Source organism: Mastigoproctus giganteus, chromosome 2, assembly GCF_048544385.1.
Source record: "Mastigoproctus giganteus isolate SK-2022 chromosome 2, ASM4854438v1, whole genome shotgun sequence".
Taxonomy (NCBI): domain Eukaryota; kingdom Metazoa; phylum Arthropoda; class Arachnida; order Uropygi; family Thelyphonidae; genus Mastigoproctus; species Mastigoproctus giganteus.
Window position 1 is genome coordinate 107,563,850 of NC_143576.1, and position 20,986 is coordinate 107,584,835.

Sequence of the window (20,986 nt, forward strand, 5' to 3'; positions counted from 1 at the left end):
AAAAAAAAAATTCCCGAGTTACCCCGAGAAAGAATCAAAAGTAGAAAGAGAAGAATGATGTTATCCAGCTCAGGACACTGGGTGTGCCAAGTCCATACTCATCAGATGCGAGCCTCTGGAACTACAAGAAAGCAAGTACATGAACTTATGTAGCATCAGCCAGAAAAAAAAAAAAAAAAAAATCACAGCCATTCCCTCTAAACGTTTGTTCAGTTCCTCCTTGAATTTATTTAAGCTATCAACTAACACAATGACAGATGGAAGTTTGTTCCATTTGTCGTAGCAGTTATTACTACTTTTTATTACTACTTAGCCACATGGTGCAAGGAAGCCTGAGGCTTATGCTGCACCAGCCAAAAAAAAAAAAAAATTCCCGAGTTACCCAGAGAGAGAGAGCTAGAACCAAGAAAGAGAAGAATAATGATATCCAGCTCAGGACCCTGGGTGTGCCAAGCCCATACTCACCAGATGTGAGCCTCGGAGGTTATTGACCATCTGTTGTGGCAGCAATTAACCATCCACTGGCTAAAGGCAAATTTTCACACATCTGTTCTACAACTGTCCTACCTCAATTTGAATTTATGCCCCCTTAGGTTTGTAATCTGAGAAAGTGGAAGAATCCCATCAGAATTCAGCTTGCTCAACCCATTGAAGGCCTTGTACACCTCAATCAGATCACCTCGCAGGTGCCTAGTCTCCAGCTGCTGCAAATTGCAGAACTTAAGCCTCTCTTGGTAAGAGGATCCCTTCATTCCCCTCACTAATCTTGTTGCCCTTCTCTGTACACGTTCAAGCAAATCTACATTCTTCCTAAAATGATGCTTCCAGACCTGTATGCAGTGCTCAAGGCATGGCCTGACCATTATAATCACCTTCTTTTTCCTGCTAGCAAAATTTCTGTATATCATTGACAAAACTCCATGACCTGCTCTAGCACCCTGTCTGCATTGCTCAGAAAACTTCATATCTGAATGCACAATTATTCCCAGGTCTTTTTCATTTTCTACCACCCTAAGTATCGTACCACACAGTTGGTATGTTCCTCTGGGGTTACTTCAACCCATATAGTATTTTGCATTTGTCAATGTTAAACTGCAGTTGTCACTTCTCAGCCCATCTGCCCAAATTTTCTAATCCTGTTGCAGTAGCAGACTGCCATTACTGTCATTAACAATGCTGCCAATCTTTGTATTATCTGCAAACTTCGACACTACATGTCATTATCATCATCAGTCCACTACAGGATGAAGGCCTCTTGAGCAATTTTCCAGTTCCTTCTGTTTTGTGCAATGGCCATCCATTTACTTCCCACAAACTGATGAATTTCATCTGTCCATCTCCGTCATTGTCTTCCAGGTTTTCTTCTAGCTCGTCTCGGGTACCATTCTGTTATTCTATTAGTCCATCTGTCATCATGTCTTCGAGATATATGTCCTACCCAAGACCATTTTAGTTCTTTAGTTTTGATAAGAATGACCTTCACTTGAGTTTGCTGCCTAATACATGTGTTTCTCTTATCTAATAGTCTGATTCTCAATATAATTTGTTCTATTCTTCGCTGGGTCGTTTTCAGCTTTTCTTTCATTCTTTTGGTGAATATCCAAGTTTCACTTCCATAAGTCATGGTGGGTAGTTCATTATTTTACGTTTCAGACAAATTGGGATATTGCTCCTCTGTATGTGACTATGTTTCCTGAATTCTTTCCATCCAAAATTTATTCTTCTCTTGACTTCTAGCCATTTATCATTATTATGACTCCATTATTTGACTCCACCTTTTCAATCACTGCTCCTTCAATCATTATTTCCCTTTCTATGGTATACTTGTTCATCATTACTTTTGTTTTAGCCATATTCATCTTTAGTCCAAAATTCTTACTAATTCTGCAAAACTGATTAAGATTTTCCTCTTAATTCTTTGGTATCGTGGCTTATGACCACAATGTCATCTGCAAATTGTAAATGCCATAGGTACTTTCCATTCACATTAACTCCTTTCTGCAACCAGTCTAATCTTCTGAAAGCTTCCTCAAGGGCAGCAGTAAACAACTTTGGAGATATTGTGTCTCCTTGTTGAACTCCTTTCTGAATTTTAAATTACCTACTGTATTTGTCTAGTCTAATAAAGGAGGTAGTGTTCTCATATATTTTCTTCAAAATCATAATACATTGGGTATCTATGCCTTGTCTTTCCAGTGCCCAAAACATTGCCTTATGCTGTATGGAGTCAAATGCCTTTTCATAATCCACAAATGCCAGGCATAATGGTGTTTTATATTCATTTGCTTTCTCCATTAGTGTGACATTATGTGAAGGTGATCCATTGTTGCGAATCCTGTCCTAAAGCCAGCTTGCTCTTTTGGTTGATTCTCATTAAGTATTCTTTGTAATCTGTTATTAATGACCCTTGTGAACAACTTGTAGATGTGGGATAACAAGCTAATTGGTCTATAATTTCCAATTTCTGATTTATCTCCTTTCTTATGCAGAAAAACTATGGTTGCATTGGCCTTTCTGAGTCTCTTTTTGATGGCGTTGCATAACTCAGTATACTTATTTTTCTCCTTGTCAGTGTTTCTTTGTAACCACATCATAGTATTCAATCAGATTTGTCAGACAAGACTTTCCCTTAACAAACCCATGCTGTATCTGAATTATTGCTGCAGTCTTGTCTAGATGATCCTGCAATGCATCTTTAACTAGTGACTCCATTATTTTACCGGGAATAGAAGTTAAACTAACTGGTCTGTAATTACTCGTCTCACCCTTCGATTCCTGTTTGTGAATTGGGGATATATATATGCATATTTCCAGTCCCGGGGGGACTTCCCCTGAGTCCAAGGATGCTCTCATAATTATGGCTAAGGGTTTGCTTAGTTCCTTTGTCACCTCCTTTAATGTAACTGGATAGTGCCATCCACCCCAGGTGTCTTTCTTATGTTTAACTTCAACAATTTCTCCTCCACTTTGCTCTCAGTTATTACAAAATCATTAAACACCCTGTTACAATTTGATAAACTTCTGTCATTTTCCTTCCTTAATAACTCCTAATGTGTGAATGTAGATGCAAGATAATCATTCAGTTTGTTTGCTATCTGAGCAAGATCATCAACAGTCGAACCATCGATATCAAGTGGACCAATCTGATTCATCTCCTTCCTTTTAGAGTTCATATAAATAAAGAACTCTTTGCTGTTTTTCTTCTTACACTCCTTTGCCAAAGATTTCTTGTAATCTACTTAACCTCCTTTGTGACTTGATTACAGACTAGCTTATATCTGCTATAGGCTTATGTTTCGCCTGATAATTTATATGCATCTCATGCATTTTTCTTCTCTGCCACGAGTCTCATTAGTTCATTTGACAACCATTTAGGCCTAAACCTTGAATAGTATTTCTTAATAGGTATGAAAAGTCTAGTAACTTACACGATTAATTCCTTGAATGTTTCCCACGTAGAATTTGCTGTTGGTAACATCATCAGTTGGTTCCACTGTACAGAATATAAAAATTGTCTGAGACCACTGTAGTCACCTTTATGGAAGGAAAAACCCTTTCCATTATCCCTGATGGTAATTATATCTTTAAGTAAATCCCACATCAGTACACTGTCATCAGTGCCACCTAGTGGTTCCTTTATTTGCAAATTCTTAATACATGAATGATCACTGCTGATAACCAGATCAAGAGTATTACCCTCTCTTGTTGCCTCTCGAACATGCTTCTGCAATAATTCACTTGCTAGTTTGCGAGTGACCAATCCACAAGTTCCAGTCAATATCTGGGAAGTTAAAATCTTCCATTATAAGACATTCTGAATTACTAGCCCACTCTATTTCTCTGTACAATTGTTCATTGCACCAATTTGAGTCATTAGGCCTATAACATACTCCTACTCTTATTTTTGCTTTCCCAGTGCTTATGTCATACCAAACTGATACATCATTGCACTGTCCATCTATATCAACTGGATCCACTTTGTTTAATTTTATGTTTTTCTTAATTAACAGCATAATCCCCAAATTTCAATTCTGCATTCCTAATTTCTGTGTGACACCATGTATCTGATATCCCAACGATATCCATCTTCAATGCCCTGACTAACACTTGAAATTCATCAAATTTATTTATTATACTTCTAACATTGGTCTACATTAGCATTAGTAGAGGCATTTGATGCAAGAAAGCAAGCTTATGCAGCATCAGCCAAAAAAAAAAAAAAATAAAGTAAAATAAATAAATAAAAAATAACCACTTCCACTTCACCCCTCTGTTCGTTCGAAATACCTGTCCAGCTGAGCCTTAAACTTATTTAGGCTATCAACCTCCACTACAAGGGATGGAAGTCTGTTCCACCAACCAACCACCCGCTGGCTAAAGGCAAATTTCCGCACGTCTATCCTACATCTGTCTTTCCTCAATTTGAATTTATGCCCTCTCAGGTGATTTTTCTGAGCTAGAGGAAGAATCCCATCAGCATTGAGCATGCTCAAACCATTCAAGGCTTTATACGCCTCTATCAGATCACCTCGCTGTTGCCTAGTCTCCAGACACTGTAATTTGCAAAACTTAAGCCTTTCTTCGTAAGAGCACCCCTTTGTTCCATTCACTAATCTTGTTGCCCTTCTCTGTACTCGTTCCAGCAGCTCTACATCCTTCTTGAAATGAGGCCTCCAGACCTGTATACAGCTCTAGGTGTGGTCTGACCATTGCCTTATACAATGGAATAATCACCTCCTTATCCCTGCTGGAAAAATTCCTGTATATCATTGACAATACTCCATGAACTACTCTTGCAGCCCGTCTGCACTGCTCAGAGAACTCCATATCTGCCTGCACAACAACCCCCAAGTCCCTTTCATTCTCTACCACTGTCAGTGTAGTACCACAGAGTTGATACGTTGCTCTGGGGTTGCTGTTTCCCATGTGTAGTACTTTACATTTGTCAATGTTAAACTTCACCTCTTTGCCACCTCTCAGCCCATCTGCTCAACCTTTCCAGATCCTGTTGTAGCAGCATAGTGTCAGTAGTGTCCTTGACAACCCTGCCAATCTTTGTATCGTCTGCAAACTTGGACATTAAGCTTGATATACCATCATCAATATCATTTATAAATACAGAAAACAATAATGGATCCAACACTGAGCCCTGAGGGACTCCACTAATAACATTAGGCCACGATGAGCAGTGTCCATTGATTACCACTCTCTGTCTTCTCCCCCTCAACCACCCCTTTATCCATAGCAGCAATTTGCCTCCAATCTCACACTGCTCCAATTTGTGTAGCAGTCTTCCATGTGCAACAGTATCAAAAGCCTTTCTAAGATCCAAGTATATAATATCAAAGTTATTCCCTGCATCCAGTTCTTTTGTGACTGCATCATAGTATCCAATCAAATTGGTCAGGCAAAACTTCCCCTTAACAAAACCATGCTGTGTCTGAGCTATAACTGAAGTCTTGTCTAAATGATCCTGCAGTACTTCTTTAACCAGTGCCTCCATTAATTTTCCTGGAACAGAAGTTAAGCTCACAGGTCTATAATTACTTGTGTCAGCCTTTGATCCTCCTTTGTGAATTGGGGTCACATTTGCACATTTCCAGTCTATGGGTACCTCCCCTGAGTCCAAGGAAGCTCTCATAATTATGGCTTAAGGGTTTGCTTACTTCCTTTGCTGCCTCCTTTAATAAATATAACTGGATAGATCCCATCCACCCCGGGTGCCTTTCTTGTGTTTATCTTCAACAGTTTCTCTTCCACTTTACTCCCAGTTATTTCAAGATTCTGTAGCTTACTGCTAGAGTTGAATACACCTCTGGCATTCCCCTCGCTGAATAACTCCTCATGTGTGAATGTCGATGCAAAATATTCATTTAGTTTGTTAGCTACCTGAGCAGGATCATCAACAGTTGACCCATCAATATCAAGTGGACCAATCTGATTCATCCCCTTCCTTCTAGAGTTTTTACATAAGTAAAGAACTCTTTGCTGGTTTTCTTTGCATCCCTTGCCAAGGATTTCTTGTAATCTGCCTTCGCCTTCCCAACCTCCTTTGTAACTTAGTTGCATATCAACTTGTATCTATCATAGGCTTCTGTGTCATGTGTTAATTTGTAAGTATCCCATGCATTTTTCTTCTCTGCCATATGCCTCATTAGTTCATCTGACATCCATTTTGGCCTGAACCTTGAACAATATTTCTCAGTTGGTATGTAAAGCCTAGTAGCTTCCAAGATAAGTTCTTTGAATGCTTCCCATTTTGAATTTGCTGTTGGTAACATCATCAGTTGGTCCCACTGTATAGAATTTAAATACTGTCTCAGTCCATCGTAGTCGCCTTTACGGAAGCAATAACCCTTCCCTTTACCCCTAATGGTAGTTACCTCTGAGTAAATACCACTTCAGCACACTGTGATCACTGCCACCTAGTGGTTCATTTATCTGCAGATTCTTAATGCATGAAGGATCACTGCTGATAATCAAATCAAGAGTATTACTCCCTCTAGTTGCCTCCCGAATATGCTGATGTAGAAAACAATCATCCAATAAATCCACAAAAGCCCTGCTCGTGTGTGAGTAACCAGCCCCCAAATTCCAGTCAATATCTGGGAAATTAAAATCTCCCATTATAAGACTCTCTGATTTACTGGCCCACTCTATTTCCCTGTACAGTTTCTTATTATACTCATCAGAGTCATTAGGCCTATAGCACACTCCTACTCTCAATTTTTATCTCCCAATGCTTATGTCACACCAAACTGACTCAACACTGCACTGTCCAGCGATGTCGACTGGCTTCACTTCCTTGGTTTTCATGTGTTTCTTAACTAATAGCATAACCCCTCCTCCCTTCCTATCCTGTCTATCCTTTCTGTAGATGTTGTACTCCCCAAATTGCAGTTCTGCATCCCTTATATCTGTGTGACACCACGTCTCTGATATCCCAACAATATCTGCCTTTGATGTTTTGAGCAATACCTCAAATTCATCAAATTTATTTACTAAACTCCTAGCATTGGTGTACACGCAAGTATACCTGCACCTGTTTCTATTCTTAGCTACCCTAACACAACCCATGTGTTTACTTGTACCGCAATGGCTTCCAGCAGTCTCTGAAATACCATGCATCTTGTTTTTCAGGCTTCTGCTCATTTTAATAGAAACAGTGCAAGAATCTCTTTCACCTCTGCCAGTGGCTACTGTCAGTCTATTGGTCTTTGTCTCCCCCCCAAGCTAGCAGTTTTCCGACCCACCTAACACTGCCTCGATAGCATCAGCAAATATTCTTGCACCCTTTCTATTTAAGTGTATCCCATCCCTGTAGAAGCAATCTCTCCTGTTAACAAGTACAGTCCAGGCTGAAAAAAATTCTACCCCTTGAGCCTTGCACAATCTTTCCAGGGCCGAATTGATCGACAAGGCTCTCATCATATACTCCCTCCTATCGTGTCTGGGCAGAATTGCAGACACTTTCAAATTCAACCCTAATTCTTGGCTTTTGTTCAACAGTGACCTGTACTTGTTAAGTAATTCTGCCGGTCTCCTACTCTTAATATTATTACATGCAAGTATACATGCACCTATTCTTATTCTTAGTTATCCTAACACATCCTATGTATTTATTTGTTTCATGATGACTGCCATCAATCCTTGAAACCCCCAGCACCTCCCACTCTGAGGCTGCCACTGCTGATTCTAACAGAAGTAGTGCAAGAAACTCGACGCCTCCATATGGAGGCGCCGAGTTTAGGAGCAACAACAGTACGTAGCACACACTTTTTGATTAGACCGGGGTTCAGTCCCGTGACCACAAATACGAAGGATGTGGAAAGGTTAGGGAATGACCACCACATATCTCCAGAGCAATATGGCCTTAGTTGCTAATGCTCGTAAAAACCAAATAACAAACAAACAAACAGCAAGAATCGCCTTCACCTCTGCCTGCAGCTACCTTTGACATTTTAGTCTGTGAATCCCCCCCAAGCTAGTAGTTTTTCAACCATCCTAACGCTGCCTCGATAGCATCAGCAAACACTCTTGCACCCTTTCTACTTAAATGTATTCTATGACTGTAGAAGCAGTCTCTCCTGTTAATTTACCATTACGCTGTATTAGAATCCATTTTTAAGGAATTGAGGTACTTTTCTCTCTTTTTGCGCTGGATTATTCAAGCAAAAGAAAGTTTTGTCTGGGGGTTGCTCACATTTTTCATTTTCGTTTTCAGACTTTCATTTTGAAACTAGATTAAAACATTGAGCTAGTTTAAAAAATGGTCAGGCCAGTTTATGCTACTAATTATGCTAATTCTGGAGGGATTTAAACAATTCGCACCAATCTCCTTACTATCCTTGAAACTAATGGAGAAGACATTGCTCTCAGCCATCCCCAGCTAACCAGATTATATCTCACAAACTTCCACAGAACTGCTGCTCTATTCTTGTGCAATGCAGGAATATCTCGCGTAGTGCAGTTTCGAACAGCGCTGGTTTTGTTATAGTGCGGTTTACAAATTGAAAAAAAATTAACTGTTACGCACCAATACATTTGATATGTATGTATCTATTAAAATGTCAGTGTGTTATGGATTCAAGGCCCTGCTGACTGTTGTCACAACTTCCATTATATACGGACTCTGCTAGCTTAGATAGGTTGGTAAACACTCTAGATTCCGAGCAGTGAGGTTGTTGATTGTGCGTAAGCTGTACAAATATTTTTCACTTTGTATTTTTATTAAAGATTATTTTTTAAAAATGTTACATCTTTATACGCAAATATGAGTGGAAAGAAGAAAAGTAATGACGCCGAGCATTCTTATAGATCCAAGCATCGAACGAGGTATGAAAGTAAGGCAGGCGTTGCAAAATGACATTTGATGTTTTAAAGAGATGTATGCAGATAAAAAGAAGGAAAAAACTGTGCAAACTAAGCTTGATTAGTTCTTTTTCAAAATAAAAATACAGTATATACTTCACTTATATTCTTTTGGTATGTACATACTGTAATAAAAATCATCTGTATTGTATTTACTAGTATTCTTCATTTTTATCATTTTAGTTTTTTTTTTTTTTGCAAGAATTTTGTGTGTGTATATTTTTGCAACTCGACCCATATAATCAAATTGTCGGAATGCATTACATTAAAATACATACTAATAATACCTTGATCAGCGCGGGTTCCACATAGCGCAGTATTTTTTTGCCACGAATTAACCGCGCTATGCGAGGCATTCCTGTACTTTTAGTTGAATAATTAAAACCAATAGTACTATCTGTACACTTCTACCACATTTGTTACAAGGCAATGACAGTTAACATTTTCTGGCCTGTATTCCAAAAGTAACTGAAACTAAAAATAAAACAATTTTTGTGCAATGGGGGCGGGACTGACTAAAAGCATTGAGGGATTGAGATTGTTAGAATAAAACCCCCTTTTGTTATGGAAGCAGAAAGGCTGGATAACTTTTAAAGGATTATCATGAAAGGTAACAGTACTTCAAAGTTTCAATGAATTTTGTGCACAGTTACAGGTATAGTTTTCACTGCTGCATGTGGCTGACAGAGTATAAAATAAACTTGTCTTCAAATAAAAAGTACTTTTTGTATTATAAAAACCATTTATGGGTGGTTGCATTCCACTTATAATATGCTTTATATTGATTCACCATTGCTGCTCTAAGTCAATCACAGCATTGGTTTTTTTTGGGGGGGGAGAATATCATACCTACAAATTTGATTACCTATTATGAAGTTGTCAAAGGAATCAGATGCAAAGAATAATTTGACTAATGTTGAGAATGGGGTTGTTTGGCCCCTTGACTGTATTTGATGTTGAGTAATGATATTGATGTGTAAATTTGCCTTTGATACAATCGGCAAAATATTTTGGTAAACTAGACAAGGGGAGCCAAAAAATGACAATTACACTTCGGTGTAGATAAATGCAGGGTAGCATTTGAGCAGTGATTCTACAATAACATAATGTTTCACTAGCACCATACTTAAGGTAGTTGATAAGAAAAAAGATGTAGGGGTAGTTGTATGGTTTAACATCATGTTTCTCTGAGCAGTGAAGACAGGCTGTTGGAACAGCTTTATGCCAATGATATACAGGGACTTTGCCAGCAGGAAATAGGTGATTATCCTATTGTATAAAATACATGCAGGTTTGGACTGCTACATGTAGGTTTGGAAACCTCATTTTAGGAATGACAGATCTTTTGCAAAGAGTGCAGAGGAAGAGCTACAAGAATGGAAAGTTGAATAAACTAAATTCTGATGGCATATTTACTTTTCCTTAGACACACACACACACACACACACACACACACACACACACACACACACACACACACACACACACACACACACACACACACACACGGGGAGGGAATATTAATTAAAATTGAAATTATTATAAGGGATGATGGGCTGATGACATTGGCGTAACTATGCCAATGCAGTGCTTTTGGACCTGCTACCTCAAGTGGTCCCTCTCCAGTGAATAAAGTTGAAATGTTATTAGCATAGTTACTGCCTTCATGGCAATTTTTGAGGATTTGATTTTACGGATTTTGCATTTTTACCCAAACAAATATTTTTAGTTGGGGGCCCACACTAAACTTTGCATTGGGGCCCACTTTTTCTTGTTATGATGCTGGTTGATGATAAAGTATTTTTCTTTTGGCTGGTGCTTTATAAACATGTTTCCTTGCATCATTTTGTCAGTGCTGATATAAAAGTAAGAAGCTTGTGTGAGCCCTTAGCCTTTTCCATTAATTGATTTTATTTGTTCTTGGTAGTGCATCAGGGATAAGTTTCTCAAAAGCCAAAAAAAAAAAAAAAAATGGACAGATTTTTTGTCACTTATGTTTCTTCTCCCCCTCCCCTTAAATATTCACCTTCTATTCCATTTTTGAATTTTGCATGTAATGGTAATATGAATGAATGAAAAATATGAATGATAATATTGAAACAATAAGCTTGAAACTATAAGTGATTTGAATAATTCAAATCACTTATTGTTTCTTGTAAATAGGAAGCTGATTGATGGAATAAAAACAAATAATAATTGAAACTATGTTAGCCATTCCCATAATATTAGTTTAGATTGCATTATATTGTTTTGGCACAGAATCATTTCTTCAGTGTTATTAGTTTGCCATTGCAGTTTTATAACTTGTCTTTATTTTGATACAAGTGTGTTGGATAATTTTGTCCTAAAAATATATGTCAGCTGCTTATTTTTGATTCCAATTACTTTTTAGATGGAAATCTTTGATGATCTTCTGCCAAAGGAGATGGAAATATTTCAACTGGGAGAAGTAGGAGAAATGGATATAGTACCTATGGATGCCAGTATTGTTCCAAAGAAAACAGTAAGTTAAACAGCTAGTTATCATTCTCAGCTGTATGAAAGAGCCTTTTGTCAGGAAATTGTTTATTGCAGGAAATTAGTTGATATACAAACTTGGCAAAACACAGGTGTTTCTCATATAGAGCTGAAAAATAATAATAATAAAAAAAGTTGCATAAAACAAAAATATATACATAGCACAGGTTACTTCCAGGTTTTTGCCTGCATCCTTTGTCAAGGCGCCTCCGTAGACAGGTGGGCAGGAGTGGCAGTGCGTTGCACACACTTCTTGATTAGACCGGGGTTCGAGCCCGTGACCACCAAATACGGAGGATGTGGAAAGGTCAGGGAATTACCACCGCATATCCCCGGAGCAATATGGCCTTAGTTGCTAATGCTCCTAAAACCCAAAATAACAATAACAACAGCATCCTTTGTCAACCATTTATACAAAATTTGAAGGCAGTGTGATTAATGCAATAATTAAACTCATTTTATGCTACACTACATGGGATTTTAAAGAATATTTTGGAAAGCATTACTGAAAAGATGTCTGTCTAGATTTTCTTTCTCCTTCTGCAGTTAATACATTTCTGGGTTTGGGAATTTAAACTAAAATTAGCAAAACTAACTGCCAGCCATACAGGAATTCCCAGAAAAATTATTATATAAAGATGAATATTGTCTTCCCCCTCACCGTTTAATGAGGAACCACAAGTGTTCTTGATAAACAAAAGGAGATGGAAATATTTCAACTGGGAGAAGTAGGAGAAATGGATATAGTACCTATGGATGCCAGTATTGTTCCAAAGAAAACAATAAGTTAAACAGCCAGTTATCATTCTCAGCTGTATGAAAGAGCCTTTTGTCAGGTAATGAATGTACTGCAAAGTCAGGAAATTGTTTATTGCAGGAAATTAGTTGATATACAAACTTGGTAAAACACAGGTGTTTCTCATATAGAGCTGAAAAATAATAATAAAAAAAAAGTTGCATAAAACAAAAATATATACACAGCACAGGTTACTTCCAGGTTTTTGCCTGCATCCTTTGTCAACCATTTATACAAAATTTGAAGGCAGTGTGGTTAATGCAATAATTAAACTCATTTTATGCTACACTACATGGGATTTTAAAGAATATTTTGGAAAGCATTACTGAAAAGATGTTTGTCTAGATTTTCTTTCTCCTTCTGCAGTTAATACATTTCTGGGTTTGGAAATTTAAACTAAAATTAGCAAAACTAACTGCCAGCCATACAGGAATTCCCAGAAAAATTATTATATAAAAAAGAATATTGTCTTCCCCCTCACCGTTTAATGAGGAACCACAAGTGTTCTTGATAAACAAAAGAAACAAAAGACTTAGCATTTCAATAGTGTTTACTTCAACAGAGTTGTGCATGTGCACGGATACCTTTTGAAAGTGCTTGCTGCAGAGGAGAAAGGGGAGTTTTGGCAAGAACATGTCTTCCTGTGTGTGCATTCCAAAATGTTCTTTCAAATTTAGTGCAGTGAAGAACAGTTAAATAATGATTGCTATGATGGTTCCTTCCATTCAAAACTTGAATTAAGTCAACAATCATAGTCCTGCCTGTACAGCGAGTAGTTGCGTGCTGGAAAGAGTGACAAGACGTAGTAGTTAAACATGCACACATAAGGGATGTCCATAAGGTCTAGAAGGCAAGCATTTTAGTGATTAAGTGATTTTGAAATTGCTAGTGCAATTTCAAAAGCATTCTTCCTAAAGTTAGTTTATATTTAATTTTTCTAATCTTTCTTCAGTTTTCATTAAAAATATACTGTTTTATTACCCTTAAGCAAAAGAAAGTTTAGTTTTCCTTTCAGAAAGGAAAGTTAACTTTTTTTTTTCTTGTTCAACTAACACATTAACTTGAATCCCTCCTAGTTACTCCAGCAGCACTGCCCCTGCCTACCAAAAATTTGGACATTCCCAGACCACATTTAGAGGTGATGCAACATGTCCACACTGCAGATACAAAGAACTGTTCGCAAGCAGTATATACTGCAACATGTCCACAATGCCATAATTGTAAAGTTAATCATCCGGCCTATTCTAATTTTCATGATTTGAGGACAGTTGGGGAAAAAAAAATCAAAAATATAACCTGCAAGGGAGATCTGATTGATGTGTTTAAGGGTTTGAACGGATTGAATAGGCTCAGTGCTGATTGCATCCTTCCACTTCCCCAGACATCACACACAAGGGGTATAAATTCAAATGTGAAAGAATGATTACAGGATAAATATGTGGAAGTGTGTATTCAGCCAGTGGGGTAGTTGATTGTTGGAACAGGCTTCTATCTGGTGTGGAAGTGGGTAGTCTGAATAAATTCAAGGAAGAACTAGATTCAGGCAAACTGATTTTTTTGCCCCTTTTCTTTCCTGATTCTGTGTAAGTTTCTTCCTTTTTTGTATCATTTGTCCTTACTAATACTTATGAGTGAAAGAAGTCACAGAGACCAAATGCTATTGAAATTAGGCAGAATCCATGTAACATGTATACTGAGACTGCAAAAGAGGACAAAATGGCACTTTATTTTTGTGCATAAGATGATGAGACTGGATGTCCTATTAATCAAAATGTGGATCTAGAAGATTGAAAAGAATCAGGACACCTAACTTCCCCAGAAAAGGAAAGGACAAATGTGACCATTACAAGCAACCTGTTCACAAAAACAGACAGAATCATCCACCTCTTTCAAAACTGAATAGCCTTAGTTTTGAAAGAGGAATATGACACTCAAAACATCATATGGTGGAATTGCAGAGACTTTTGCAGTAATACTGATGGTCTCTATAACTTAAAATTTCCCATTATGACCCTGTATTTTTGCTTTCAAGAAACTAACTTAACTCCTCAGGTGACTCCTAAGATCAAAAATTGCACAATTGTATTGGAAAGACAGAAATTTAGTTTCCTCTGCCTATGGTGATATGGCAATCCTTGTAGATCCATCCAAATTTGTTTCACAACAAACCATTTTAGAGGCCATAGCTCCATGCATAGTGATTGGTGTTGCTTTAACACTAGTCTCAATCTATGTTCCACCCAGTCATTCCTGTACCATCCAGGAACTTGAAGATCTGGTGCTGCCATTGCAGTCTCCTTTCTGTTTATTGGGAGACTTCAGTGGGCACCATCCATAAAGGGGTTCTCCAATAGCAGATGAATGAGGACAGTTTATAGAAATGCTAATTGACAGATACATCTATATATATAATAACTAGGCATACTGAGATTTCCAGAGTGAGAATGGACTTGGTCAATTATGGTTATCCAAGCCACATTTTAGACAAGTGCTTATTGCAAGTGCAGGAGCTTGCAATCCACCCGAGACCGTCATCAGTGCATGACAATTTGCCTACCGCCTGCATTCCCTCCTATCCGGGCATGTTGTCAGGCCAGATTTCAAAAATCCTCTGGGAATACAGCATAAAATGTGTGCAGCTACCCGGTTCACTGAATACTAGTTCACCAACTTATATCTGTCTCCCCACAGGATTGACAGTTGCAGTTGACCACTCTATTTGCTCTCCCATCCTCTATCCAAGTACAGAATGAATAATCTTTGACGATCCTCTCAATAGTGATCATTATTTGGCTGGTGCAGCATAAGCCATAGGCTTTCTTGCACCATGCGGCCGTTACTAATACTAATTATCTGGTAATTTGTGTAATTCAGACATTCTTCTCCATATCACCTGAAACTCAAACAAAATGGAAAATTTCCAAAGCACATTGGATGAAATATAGCCCACAAGTCATCTTTTGATGATAAGATTATTCATTCTTATCTTATCATTGCCATCACTGAACACATCATATCTTATATCATAAAAACTGTATGCAGTACTCAGTGTGTGTGACTTGACCATTGCCTTATACAAGGCGATGATCACAACCCTATCCCTGCTAGAAAAATTCTTGTATATCACTGACCATGAGCTACTCTTGCAGCCTGTTTGCACTGCTCAGAAAACTTCATATCTGACTGCACAGTTACCCCGAGATCTTTTTCATTCTCCACTACCCTGAGTGTAGTACTGCATAATTGGTCTGTTACTCTTGGGTTATTGCTACCCATATGCAGCACTTTGTATTTGTCAATGTTAAATTTCAATTGCCACTTCTTAGCCCATCTATTCAACTTTTTCAGATCCTCTTGCAGTAGCATACCGTCCTTACTGTCATTAACAACCCTACCAACCAACCTGTGTATCGTCTGCAAACTTGGACGCTAAGCCTGTTATACCTTCATCAATATCATTGAGAAATATAGAAAACAACAATGGGCACAACAGGAACCACTAGGGGACATCATGAATAACATTAGTCCATGTAGGGCAGTATCCATTGATTAACTCTCTGTCTCCTCCCACTCAACCATCCTTTTGTCCTTAGCAGCAACTTGCCCTTAATGCCATACTGCTCCAACTTGTACAGTAATCTTCCATGCGCAACAGTATCAAAAGCTTTCCTAAAATCCAAGTATATGATATCAGAATTATTTTTTGCTTTGTGACCACATTGTAGTGTCCAGTCAAATTAGCCCTACAAGACTTCCCCTTAACAAACCTGTGCTGTGTCTTAACTATAACTGCAGTCTTTTCTAGATGATCCTGCAATGTTTCTTTAACACTGCCTCCATTATTTTCCCCAGAACAGAAGTTAAACTAACAGGTCTGTAATTACTCTTGTCACCTTTTGATCCCCCTTTGTGAATTAGGGATACACTTGCACATCTCCAGTCCATGGTGACCTCACCTGAGTCCAAGGATGCCCTCTTAATCATGGCCGAGGGCCTGCTTACTTCCTTTGCTGCTGTTGTTGTTATTTGGTTTTTAGGAGCATTAGCAACTAAGGCCATATTGCTCCGGGGATATGCGGTGGTCATTCCCTTACCTTTCCGCATCCTCCATATTTGGTGGCTCACAGGCTCGAATCCCGGTCTAATCAAGAAGCATGTGCTATGCACTGCTGCTCCTGCCCACCTGTCTACGGAGGCGCCATTTCCTTTGCTGCTTCCTTAATATAACTGGATAGATTCCATCCACATATTTCATTTTGCTGTCACTTATTAAAAGATCATGTATAACTCCTTGTTAAAGTTTGTATAAGCATCTGGCCTCCACTTTCTACAGAATTCCTAATGTGTGAATGTAGCTGCAAAATACTCATTCTGTTTGTCAGCTATCTGAGCAGAATCGTCAACAATCAAACCATCGATATCAAGTGGACCAATCTGATTCATCCCCTTCCTTCTCAAGTTTACATAAGCAAAGAATTCTTTACCATTTTTCTTTGCATCCTTTGCCTAACCTCCTTTGTGACTTTATTACAGACTATTTTATATCTACTATAGGCAACTGTGTCTCCTCATAATTTACATGCATCCCATGCAGAGCTGCACCAACCTGGTGGTGCAAGTGGTGTACCGCACCAGGGCGGCAGAGACTGAGGCGGTAAAGACCAATGTTCTGTAAACACTAAAAGAGACAGCAAAGACTAAGAAGACTAAATGTTCAATGTATCGAAGAATGTATTTTGTCATATTTTTTATTAACAAATAATGAATTTTAAATTTAAACCTTTATTTTTTAAAATATTTTTCAGATTTCTGATAGAAGAAAATGCCTCTGGTTATGAATACAAAAAAAGAAAAAAAAAATGAGAAGCGACCAAATAAAAAAAAGCAACAAGTTCGTTTACCAGGTTTCTGAATATCTAGCCACAGCCAGGTCCCTCAACTTCGATTTCCTCTAGCTTTACTACTATTGATGAAGAAACTGAAACACGTGAATTATCATTTGTTCAAGATGTTGACATTCCAATTCAGCAAGAAACACTAGGTGCAAGTGAAGCAAATTTGGATGAAGAGGAAAGGGAAGCTCATAATAGTGGCTCTATTACACATCACACAAGGTGATGTGTAATAGAACCACAGAAAAGGTTCGACAGGCAAAGGCAGTTTATGAGAAATCACTAGTAAACAGCAAAGAGGGGGGATAAAGAATTCTTCACATATATAATTGCCAAGAAGAGCAGGACAAACAAGATCGGACCTTTACGTAAGGGAAAGGGGTTAGTATTAAATACACCAGCTGCCGTTGCAGATGAACTCAACAGTTATTTTGCATCGATATTTACAAATGAAAAACCTTTTGTGGCAATGGGAAATTGTGGGAGCGAAGTTAAAAAAATATGTAATTAATGATATTGAAATTTCGCAAGATTATTTAATGAAAAAGCTTTCGAGCCTACAGAGCAGTAAGGCTCCTGGAGTTGATGGAATATACCCTATAATCTTAAGGGAGGCGGCAAGCGAGTACATTGAACCATTGAGGCTAATTATGTGAGCATCACTAGACTCTGGGGAATTCCCTTGGATTGGAAAAGTGCAAATGTATCTCCCATACATAAGGGTGGCTCTAAAAGTGAAGTTGGAAATTATCGACCTGTCAGTCTGACTTCAGTAGTAGGAAAAATCATGGAGGCAATGATCAAGGGTGGAATTCAGGATCATTTGAATCGAATTGAAATTCTCAAGGATACTCAGCATGATTTTGTAAAGGGAAAATCATGTTTAACTAATTTGGTTCGCTATTTCAAAAGGGTCACTCATGAGCTGGATTTAGGGAATAATTTCGACATTGTTTATTTAGATTTCAGCAAAGCTTTTGACTCAGTCCCACATGAGCGGTTGCTTTATAAGCTGGAACAGGTTGGAATCACTGGGAAAATCCTTAGATGGATAGAAGGATGGCTTCAGGACAGGAGACAGAGGGTTGTGATAAATGGCTATTCCTCAGATTGGGTTGATGTAAGAAGTTGGGTTCCCCAAGGATCAGTATTAGGACCGCTGTTGTTTTTAATTTTCATAAACGACATTGATGAAGGGATAGAGGGCGTGATGTCTAAATTTGCAGATGATGTTAAAATTGGTAGAGTAGTTAATGATCACTGTTAAGCTGAGCTTCTTCAGAGAGACCTAGATAGACTTCAGGAATGGTCAGAAAAATGGCAGCTATGCTTTAATCCAACAAAGTGTAAGGTATTACACCTGGGAAACAGTAATCCCAAAATAACTTATTCACTTGGTGGAGTTCAACTAAACCCATAACTGGAGGAAAGGGACTTGGGTGTTACAATACGATCAGACATGAAATTCTCTGAGCATTGTAAACAGGTTGCAAGGAAGGCCCATGGTGTCCTATCGATGATCTATCGAACTTTTGCAAGTAGAGATAGAGACGTGATAATCCCATTATATAAGGCTTTTGTTAGACCACACTGGGAATACTGTGTTCAAGTATGGAGACCGCACCTAAAGAAAGACATCGAGCTTCTTGAAAGGGTGCAAAGATGGGTAACTCGCCTGGTGAGATCGGCAAAAGGGCGTCCTTATGAAGAAAGACTTCGAATATGTGGGTTGCAGAGTTTGGTAACTAGACACCTTAGAGGAGATTTGATTGAGGTGTTTTAAGGCTCTGAGAGGCATCAATAAAATGAATGAGGACGAAATTTTCAAGATAATAAATGATGCTAGAACTAGGGGACATAAATTCAAGTTACGGGGGGAAATGTTTAGATTGGACTGCAGGAAGTTTTATTTTAGCCAGCAAGTTATAAATTACTGAAATAAGTTGCCTTCATGGGTGGTAGAGGCCGACAGTTTGGGGGAATTCAACGGTCATCTGGATAGTACCTTCGGGTAAGGGAAGCGCAAAGGATGATAGGCTTAATTTCCTTTTTTTTATTAATTATTATTATTTATTTATTTATTTTTTTTTTGTTTTTATCATTGTTTTGTTCGGATTTTTTTTTTTTTTTGGCTGGTGCAGCATAAGCCATAGGCTTTCTTGCACCATGCAGCCATTACTAATACTAAATACTAATACTAGTGATATATACAAGATCAACTAATTTCACTTAGTGATCCCAGTAAATGGCCACACATTTTAAATAATAACAAAAATGATGTTAGTTGAAAACAAACCAGAACAATTAAAGAAATTTGATTTTCTAAAAGATAATGATAATAAGAGAAGAAACTTTTCTATTGAATATTACACTAAAAAATTACAAAATGGTGAAATGCTTTCGCGTAATTGGTTACTGTATTTGATTTCGCAAAATGCTGTCTTTTGTTATTTATTTTTAAATAGTACTGTTTCAGTTCCACTTGTAAACAATGGATTCAAAGATTGGCAACATTTAACAAGACATTTGAATATTCACGAAAAAAGCAATATGCATGCTGAATGCATTAACAAATTAATTCATTTCCATAAAAACTTAGTATTACAAAATACAGTATATGAACGTCATCAAAGTCTGATAAATCAAGAAAAAAATAAGATTTCAATCAGCAGGGCCATGCTGAGCCATTTTAGTACCTAAGGCAAGAATGAAAAATTGCACCCTACTGTTAGTGATGGCAACACGGCAATTATTTAATATTTGTTTTGGCACCCCCTTTAATCTTTTAATCTGAGGCAAGAGCCTTGTTTGCCTCACCCTTGGCTCGGCTCTGGCAATCAGTATTACAGAGAATTGTTCTTTGCATTCAATATTTGGCAAAACAAAATTTAGCTTTAAGTGGTACTAATTTAAAATTATTCGTTAAGAAAGATGGAAACTTTTTGCATTTAATACAAATGATTGCCAAATTTCATTCCGCTTTATCGGAACACATCCACACATGTATTCAGATTGATAAACTTCACATGAAACATTATTTAGGAGACAAAATTCAAAATGATATTTTAAATATAATAGGAAATAGTATAAGGACAAATTTTAGATAAGTTACAGGAAGCTAAATATTATTCTTTGATTTTAGATTGCACACCTGATGCCAGTCATCAGGAAAAATTGAGAATTATTTTAAGGTTTGTAATTTATAATGATGAAACACAAAAAATTAAAATTGAAAAATTGAACATTTTTTAGTTTTCTGTGAAATTGAAAATATGATTGGTAGTGGGCTAACTACATTCATTTTAGAATTTTTGGAAAAAAAGAATAATGGGAATAATAAAAAAGAATAAAAGAATAAAGAAAACATAATGGTCTTCAGGAACATATTTTAGATATAAACCCCCGAGCCTTTTACGTACCTTGCACTGCACATACTTTGAAATTAGTGGTGAATGATACAGTAAAAATATCTTTTGAGACAATTGAATTTTTGCAATTAAACAGGAACTTTATAATTTTTTTTTCTAGGAATGGTAAACGGCAAGCAATATTAAAAAATAGTTTCAAATGTTCCACTGAAAGCTTTGTCAGATATGCATTGGGAAAGTTGAATTTATGCTATAAAACCTCTAGTATACAATGTACAACAAATTAATGATGTCTTTATGAAATATATTCAGATTGTGATAATAAATTCAAGTCTCAGTCATTGTCAAATAAAATTAGATATATACAATTTGTGTTCTCTACTATTATTTAAAAAAAAATTTTTTTTATGAAAACTTGAAACATGAGAGGTATTAGAACCTATAGTACTTAGTACCGTGCATGGGTCAGAGGTTGAGAAAATGAAAGAAGATATTTGTTGACATTAGACTTGAACTTCTGTAGACTGTAATTTTCAGGAAAT

General features: G+C 37.4%; 1 protein-coding gene across 2 annotated transcripts in view; it reads left to right on the plus strand.

Moving 5' to 3' along the window:
- Positions 1-20,986, plus strand: part of tst (superkiller complex helicase subunit twister) — a 522,759-nt gene that overhangs the window by 736 nt on the left and 501,037 nt on the right. The window contains exon 2 of one of the 2 annotated variants that reach the window (XM_090389516.1): positions 11,264-11,374. In XM_090389516.1, coding sequence (XP_090245642.1) covers positions 11,264-11,374 — 111 coding nt within the window. Of the gene's footprint in view, positions 1-11,263; positions 11,375-12,091; positions 12,171-20,986 lie in introns of those variants that run through there. The other variant, XM_090389517.1, reaches the window with a different exon arrangement.